Here is a 9,107-nt window from a genome sequence, read left to right as displayed (position 1 = left end):
TCCTCAACACAATGCTGTCTATTCTCACATCAGCACAGTGCATTTGAACACCAAAGGCTACAGGGGCAGCGTTGGGTGGGGGAAAACAACACCAGTACGTCATCTGTCTGCGGGAGGAGTACTGGGTGACACTGACACACACAGCAGTGTTTATTTTACCACTGATCTCAGTTTGTCTGGCACGTTGGCTGATTTGGCTTCTCTGTTTCTCTGTCTCTCTTGCATTCTCTCGTTGATATACTTTTCCTTTAATTCCAGTTTAACATCTCATAAACTACAAAGCGCCCCACCCTCTCTTCCCCATTGTTCTGTGTAGTCATGAAGAGGCTTATGATGCTCTGCTGTTGCTGCCCCCACCCCACACCCACCCCCCTTGATGACCCCTTAACCTTGCAGCAGAAGAGTTGGAGGTGGTGAAAATAAACTCTACTTGGGGTAATAAAGAAAATTCTGAGGGAAAAAAAATCAAGCAGAGAAATGTCCCTGAGAATTGCACATCTCCCTTATTCTTTACATCACCTATCACAGATGAACACATCGATCATCCCCCCGCCGCGACAGTTAGGGGGACGCTGTCAGTCCTCCCTTCATCCATTTCCCCACACCTCCTCCTTCTCCTTTTGGCCTCAGCCCCTCCCCCTGTTTTCCCCCCTTCCACCTGACTAGCCAATGGGACCAGACGGCTCGTCTGGGCATGGAGTGACTGGGGGAGTGGGAGGGGGTGGGGATGACCGACTGGACAGGACCAAACACCTTGCCAGCCAGACAGGCAAGAGCAGGAAGGCTGAGAGTACACAAGTTTAACAAAATCAGCTTTTTATTGCTTGTTAAGGGACAGTTTGACCCTTGATGAATGAATTTTCTCTGCCTGTTGCTTCCTCTCAATGGATCTATGTAGCTGCAGGTGTGGAGGACGGGGTTTTTGAACCTGGGACCTGAGAGGAAAACCAGAAGAAAAAGAAAAAGAAGGATATACATAAGACGAAAGGAAAGAAGATACTAAAATTAAGGAGGGAGGAGGGCAGAAACATAGAGCATCAGACTGAGCTCCTGTCAACTGAGCTGTGCACAAACATCTGACTAACAGACGGACACACATACACACCCACAAACCTGCAAGATGCCAGCAGGAGGACAGAGGTTTTCAGACATGGAGATGTTAGTGGAGATGGAGGACAGGCGAGTGAACACTGCCAGGAACAGGGCTGGGAGCTGTGTGGAGTTTCACAGTGTCAAAGTAAGTTTTCTTTTGCTTGTTGGCTTTTGATCAAGGTGAAATTGGGCTTAGGGGACGGATAATGGCATTTCCTCCTTGTAATCAAATTTCCAGAATTTTGTAGAATTGTGTTGATGTCAGACTTGGTAATTTTTCATGGGAAATCAGAGAATATTGGGAAATTTCACTGATCACTTAACAGGAATACACCAGAATGTGTTTTCCCACTTGTTGCACACACTTGTTGCATTTCTGAAATTAAATACTATCTATTTCTGACTGAGTCACAGAAAATTAATAAGGAAGTTGCAGAAAAAAGTATTTAATTTCACATCTGATCCTACTGTGGCAATTCCTAATGATGTGATGGTTTGCAGCATTATTTTGAACAACTCAATTTTGCGCATTTTGCTTCACTTTGATTCTGCTTCAAACCATCCTACTTTTTCTGGTTACTTAATTTCATAATTCAATGACCTCTTGTTGTGCATGTAAAAACTGTAACCATATTAGCTGAAGAGAATCCAAGCTTAAAGATCCACTTATTACACGTACCTGCCAGAGCTTTCCAGAGAGACTATTCTCACAAGACAAGAACAGCATTGTTTGTTAAAAAGCCTAATATGCTGCAGGGACCTCCAGCAGCAGCATGAGCTATTACTGAATTACTGTTTTTCAGGAACAAATGTGTGTTTAAGTACAGTGCTGTGATGTTACTGCTATCAGCGCCACAAAACCCTCAAGGGATGGACCGACAAAACACACAACCATGTGTTGAAGTCTCTATTTCTACACATGTACATGTATTGACCTTTTGTTAATTAAAAAAGGTCCAACCTTAATATATCAAAAAATCTTTAGCCATGCTAGTGGCAAGGCTCTAGAAAAAGCAAAAATGGCATAATTATTTATTACACAGCTACTTACTTAAAATCAATAAACACCAAATATTTATTTAAAAATTATTCTAGTGATTAAAAAAATCTGATTTTATTACTCCATCTCTCGTCGTCTATGATCAGAAGTGCATTTATAGCAACAGTCAGTTATTCATAGGAACGATCTGCTCTTCAGAAATAACAGACCTTAAAATGCCGTTATTAACCAATCAGAATTGAGTGTTTAACAAAGCCAGGTAATAATTCACAATAACTGCTCATAAAAACACAAAGGCAGCAAGTGATCCAGTGATTTATTATTCCTTACATGATTCCACTGAAAATGGATATACAATAACACTGACTCATTACCCAGCTTTAATTATACATACTGGGTGAGCAGATAAAGTTTAAACCCCAATCCCAAAAAAGCAAAAGGACATTGCTTAAAACATGAATAAAAATGAGAATGGAATGATTTGCCAGTCCTTTTCAACCTATATTCAATTGAGTTCAGTGCAAAGACAAGATATTTAACGTTCAAGCTGATAAAGTTTATTGTCTTTTTGTGAATATCTGCTAATTCTGAATTTGATACCTGTGACATGTTTCAAAAAAGTTGGGACAGGTGCAGCAAAAGACAGGGAAAGTTTGGAGTGCTCAAAAAACACCTGTTTGGAACATTCAACATGTAAACAGGTTAAAGTGGTAACAGGTGACAGTATCATGACCGGGTATTAAAGGGGCATTCTCGAAAGGCTTATTCGTTCATAAGCATGGATGACTGAATGTTTTTCAGCACAAAACTGCGGGAATTTAGGGATTCCACCATCTACAATTCAAAATATCATCGAAAGCTTTAGAAAATCCAGAGAAAGCCTGTGAACTCTGACACCCTCAAACAGCACTGTGTAAAAAACTGCATTAAAAACCCACATAATTGTATAAAGGATACAACATGGCCTCAGGAACACTTTGGAAAACCGTTGTTGCTGCATCTACAAATGCTAGTTAAAACTCTACCATGCAAAGCAAAAGCCATACATCAACAACGTCCAGAAACACTGCAGACTTCTGTGGGTCCGAACTCATCTGAGATGGACTGATGCAAGGTTTAAATATTTGCTGTGGTCTTACAAGTCCAGATTTCAAAATGTTTTTTCCGAAATTATGGATGTCGGCTGAAGAGGAAAAGGTCCGTCCAGTTTTGTCACCAGTGCTAACTTCAAAAGCCAGTGTCTGTGATGGTATGGGTTGTGTTAGAGCCCATGGCATCATGGGTAACTGTCACTTCTCAGAACTATATCTGAAAGGTAGGTAGAGGTTTTTTTTTTAGCAATATATGATGCCATTCAGACAACATCTTTTTCAGGGACATCAGCCAATGCCATGACACATTCTGCACATGTTACAACAACGTGGCTTCATAGTAAAAGAGTTCAGGTACTAGACTGGCCTTGCTGCAGTCTAGACCTGTCTCTGATTGAAAATGTGTGGTGCATTATGAAGCGAAAATACGACATGGAGACCCTGAATTGTGGATCCCTCAAAGTCGTATATCAAGCAAGAATGGGAAAGAATTTCACTTTCAAATCTTCAACAACTAGTGTCCTCAGTTCCCAAATGTTTACTGAGTGTTGTTAAAAGAAAAGATGATGTGTCACAGTGGTAAACATGTTCCTGTCCCAACTTTTTTGAAACATGTTACAGGCATCAAATTCAGAATTAGTGTATTTTTACAAAAAGCTAAGTTTATCAGTTTGAACATTATTACTTCACTTCAAAGGTTACAGTATGGTTTAAAAGAGGAAGGCCAATATCACAGTATTCTGTGGGTCACAAGTTGAAAAACAGTGCATAATGTGTGCTTAAGCTTTGTTTCATAACCTTGGACTCTGTGTGTTTTTATGCTGATACAAATCTTCACAATACAATAAAGTACACATAATGTCGGTGGTATTTAGTGGGATAAGTTCAGCCATTATTACAACCACTTCTCTGTGCCTCCATTAAAGCCAGCAGACCAAAAGAGATTTGTATGTGATTGGAAAGAGCTGAGCTGTTCGAGGAGGGTCTGAGCCGTGTTGCCAGACACTCAAACCGCCTCAGCAGTGGACACGGCTGAACCCGGTGTTTTCTTCCCAGCTCTGCTCTGCGTTAATGACCACAACAGTCTCGCAACAGACTGTGCTTTTCACAGAAAGAAAGCATCACATGTGTTGAGTGACAGTTTGTTTTAATACTGCATGATTTATCTGTGTATTAGGATAAATCCATCTTCTTCTGTTTTGAAGGAAGGTAATTCAGATTCAGCGTCAATGCAGTTAAACCTGAACTGAATTAAAGAGTTTGATCGTTGTTGACTGAGTTCAAGATTTCTTGGTAATGCAATGACACCATAGTCCCTGAACACCATATAAGCCCTGCAAACCAACTCACAAAAGATATGGCCCCCTAAGCCCCTCAATCTACCCAATCTACAAACATAACTTCACCAAGTCTCTCAGTCCAAATCAGCCCGTCAGCTACTACTTAGTTCAGTTCCAACAACCAAGCACTGAAAAAAAAAGTAGCATATTGAGGGGAATGAGGTGATTCTCAATGACTTTTTAATCATTCGGATTTGGCTTGGTGGTTAACATATTTCTGTGGTCTAATAATGTCGAACACATTTATTATTGCTTTACACAGTTTTGAACACACCATGCTACTGTGATGAACACTGATGTGCTGGGTTTATGGTACAAGGCTTTCTTACTTTGTGTTTGGTTATGTTGTGCTCAGGGGCTTGCCATTAAATGGCAGAGGGTACTGCACAAACACTGTTTTGGACACAAATAGAGGAGCTGTCTCTGTATGTGAAGCTGTTGACAGTCTCCTAAAAGGGGGTCAGCAGAAAACTGAGCAGGTCTACTTGCTATAATTTGTTCCCATTATGCAGAATATTTGATAGCTGACTGAAAATATTGTTGGTGAAGCCCTTCATTGCAGCCATCTGATACAAGCATTAAGAGTGAACAACGAACTATCAAAATAAAGTGATACTCGATATAGTTTGAAGCACGTTTTTGGCAAGCGTGGAGGAGACACTGAATTGACTTCAGCTGCTTACGAAGAGGCCTGTTTATGATCAGTTCTGGCAGTGGTTAAACGACAATGTTATTTCTCTAAGGCCTGCAAGGCATTCGTCCAACTTTATTGCATTTGTCAATCTGAATCCCTTTAGAAAAAAACACTGGCCAACAAAATGTTTCTGTTTTATTATTGCATTTAAATGTTATTTATGACTGTGCCTTATAAATCATAAACATGGAATACCTCCGAGATGGATGGCTTGAATGCTTTCTAAAGGATTTACACTGATGTAAATATTTAGCAACTTACATAAACCCCTATAGTTATCTGACTGCATGAGGTCATATGGCCTGCATTATTTGACTTTCTCCCAACTGGATGCACAATATGTCAGCCACTGAACTATTAGATACATGGTCTTTACCTGACCTACTTTTCATTTTTTTTGTCATACAGTATATAGACTATGAATATGAGAAGGGTCATGTACACAGTGTTTTGACAGGGGCATGAAATGTTACCCTGTGAAAAGCGAAGTCTACGTCTTTTCATTTGATTTGTGCAGGTACTTCTGTCAGTCTCTGGCCTTGCTATGTGCGCACATATTATAAGATTTAGATTGATGGGATTACAGAGGTGTAAGTGTGAGTCAGAGTGTACAGTACAGTAGGAAGTCAGGTGGCATCACGTGCGGTGGCTCACAGACTGGACAGACTCAGAGGAATGCTGTTTTTGTGGAGAGAGACCGCCGGCTCTTTGTTCATCAACCTGGCTGAGGGGCTGCTGCTGTATAGTATAGCCTCCTGAAGCTACAACACCAGTGTTACTGAAAATATTGTACAATATGGATTTGGTCTTTCAGATATAAATTTAAGTACTTACTAATTAATTTTACAGAGTTTCTTAGTAAATTTTTAGGTGACTTAGGTAACCTCTCTTAAAACATGAAGGTCCATCATCGTCCTTGAGCTAAAAAGGACATTGCTGTCAAGGGGTATGTATGCAACCAAGTTATACTGTTTGAATAAAGGTTTAACAAATAGATGAATAAGCTGTAGTAGCAGCAGTGGCATGACCTGGACATATCAGTTGGGGTGTGAGTTTATTTTTAAACAGTGATTTATTCCTTTCTAAAATTAGTGGAAGTCCCTACTGTAAACACCTCGCGCCTGACACAAAAGCACATTTCTTATCTTAAAGCCATTTCATGGGATCTTCAGGGGAGCATGATATGTTAGTATCAATCCACAGCAAACTGTGTTGTTATCAAAACAAACAACCCCCCACCCCCACCTACCAAAATCACATGCACACTGTGAACTAACTTATAAAATCTTTATGGCAACTAATTTGTTGAGTGCATTATTTAAAATAAAAGCACAACCTGGAGTAAATGATCCTTTTCCCACTTCGATGTTTTCCAGTGAAAAACTATATGGTGTCTTATTTTGGGGCAATTTGGTCAATAAATGGAAACTTGTTGGAATGATCTTCGTGAACACTGGAATGAAAACTGTGCTCAGTTCCCACAGGCAGGAAGTAGAACGAGCTGAAACCAGGAGTATTATTAAGTATAAAAACAATGCTTTAGTGTTTGAAATGAAAAACAGTGACCAGAGCAGTCATCTCAGGGCTCTGTTCACATAGAGCAGGTCTAGGCTGCACTCTTAATAATATTGTTACATTACAGAAACACAATTATATCCAACAAGAACAAGCGTTTTTTTTTTATTATCTGCATTCATTTGCAGATATGTGTTGATGGAGATTAGGTAGCTGCTGACTAAAATACAATGACAGGCATACAGAAAGTCTTTGCCCAGATATCTTTTATCTGTTATGTGGATATCTGCTGGCTATCCTGGAATCCCTGTTGCCCCCAGGAGCTAAACTGCCATCAGATGATAGGCAATGGTTTGATTACTCAGGATCATGTATAGTATAGGTGCTACCAAGTCAATTAAATGCTTTAAGTTCTTATGAAGTGCTTACTGGGCACATGTTTCATGTAAAACAGGCAGCCAAGGAGGGATTTGTCGCAGACACTGATTGGCTTTTACAGCAGGCAATAGTGCTGAATGTGTGTTACACCCCTCCCGCCATGCAGCCAAGTCAGTACATGAATGTAAGGCTAGGAGAGAGAGCAGGTCCTTTTAGGTGACTCTTCACAGACCGGGAGCTCCTGGTGATCACAGCCAGACTGGGACCAAAACAGCCTCAGAGACCAACGGAGGCCAGTTTGATGACAGGGAATAGGCTGCAATACCGAGGTGGTTTTCTTGCTTGGTTTGGCTCCCAGCACTGAGGCTAACTGAGCTGAAGTAAGTTAACTTTATGCTAACTGCTGTTAACTTTTTTAGCTCTGGAGTGTTGGGAGCCAAACCCAGCAAGAACATCACCTCAGTGCGACCTCTGTGATTTTAACACTGTGTTGAAATGATTCACACAATTTCTGCATCATATGCGTGATTTGTAGGAGTTAAAACTTGCACACACAAACACACGATCCTCCCCGAGTTACATTTTCCAAATTACTCTACCTTCAAAACATCAACATATTTGAGCAGATAGAGGGGGGAAACCATGGAGAAGGTTGTGTGACTCAGAGGTCAGCGTGTGTGTGTGGAGAATGACGGTCTGTTTGTATTCATCACAGCCCAGCGATACTATGAGCCTCGGGTCTGATGCTATATCAGCCATCAACATGTGCACACACACGCATACACACACATACAGAGATTGAAGTTCAGGAGCAATGAAGCTCAGTGTATTATTAAAGTTATCTCGTGACTCTTCCAGGTATATCATTACTGCCCCGAAGTCAAAACAAATCAGACCATACTGATGCACTGTATATGTATTTAGACATGTATGGTGCCTGTGTATATATTCAGCCCTGTGTGTGTGTGTGAGGGTTCAGGGGGTTAACAATCATGCTATATGAAGGTATGCGATCATTCTCACGTGACTGATTTAATGCATGTACAGTGTGTGAGTGTGTATGTGTGTGAGGTGAAAGATTCCCCTGGGGATTGGGTGCTTTATCTTCGCACTGCGTCCTTGTTTGAAGGGGAGTCACACCAAAGTCTTCTAGAGTCCTCACAAAGTGAAAAACACATCTTAGAGAATTGTGACCTTTTGATTGTTCAGTGCAAATGTTTGGCACGCTCGCTGGGAATAGGTGGAGGGGGCTGGGAATGTGTTTGATCTCAGGTCTTCTTTTTTTTTTTACCTTTAATGCTGCAGTGTGTTTACCAGAACTGTACACTGAGACTTGGACTCAAGTCAGTCTGAAGTCACAAAAATGAGCACTTAACACTTGACTTGCACTTGACTGCTATAAGACTTGATCTACTGAAGGCTTGACTCCCTTAAGACCTAAGACTTATTTTGACTCTATAAATAATGAATAAAACAGCATTATGTAGGCCTATTACCAAACTCAATGAGTTCTGTAAAATGATGTGTCATTTTAATGGTCAGCATTCAGAGACCTCTAATTTGCTTGACTTGACATGGATCTGCTCTTAAGGACTTGAGACTTGACTTAACTTGTTTTGGACTTTTCTTAATTTAAATTCTCTTGATGTCCTTGAAGACCGGAGACTTGACTTTACTCTTGTTTTGACAAAACTTGAAACTTGACTTGGACTTGTCTTGCCTGGCTTTAGATTTGACTTGAGACAAGCTTTGGCAAAACTTGAGACTTGCTCTTGGGCTTCTCTCAGTATACATAGACTTTGCCAAAACTAAAGACTCTTCTTGAACTTGTCCTTGAAGACTTGAGACTTGACTTGTTTTGACAAGTCTTTAGACTTAGAAATGGCATTAAAGAAGAAATATGTAATATATTTCTGTGTTTATAATATATACCAGCTACAGCCAGTATGTTCTCTTTTGAAATTTCCAGTCCTGTCCGGAACGTCTGTTTGTGTTTT

At 40.5% G+C, this 9,107-nt stretch overlaps 1 protein-coding gene across 1 annotated transcript in view; it reads left to right on the top strand.

Annotated features, from left to right (window-relative positions):
* The first annotated feature begins 1,008 nt into the window (after positions 1–1,008).
* arhgap20 (Rho GTPase activating protein 20) overlaps positions 1,009–9,107 on the top strand; it is a 71,816-nt gene continuing 63,717 nt past the window's right edge. The window contains exon 1 of the mRNA XM_084724912.1: positions 1,009–1,237. Coding sequence (XP_084581038.1) covers positions 1,121–1,237 — 117 coding nt within the window. The 5' untranslated portion in view covers positions 1,009–1,120. The remainder of the gene's footprint in view (positions 1,238–9,107) is intronic.

The sequence above is a fragment of the Lutjanus erythropterus genome, chromosome 8 (genome assembly GCF_056507025.1).
Source record: "Lutjanus erythropterus isolate fLutEry1 chromosome 8, fLutEry1.hap2, whole genome shotgun sequence".
NCBI classification, from domain to species: domain Eukaryota; kingdom Metazoa; phylum Chordata; class Actinopteri; order Lutjaniformes; family Lutjanidae; genus Lutjanus; species Lutjanus erythropterus.
Note: the sequence above shows the minus strand (reverse complement) of the source record. Positions and strands in the feature narration are given on the sequence as shown.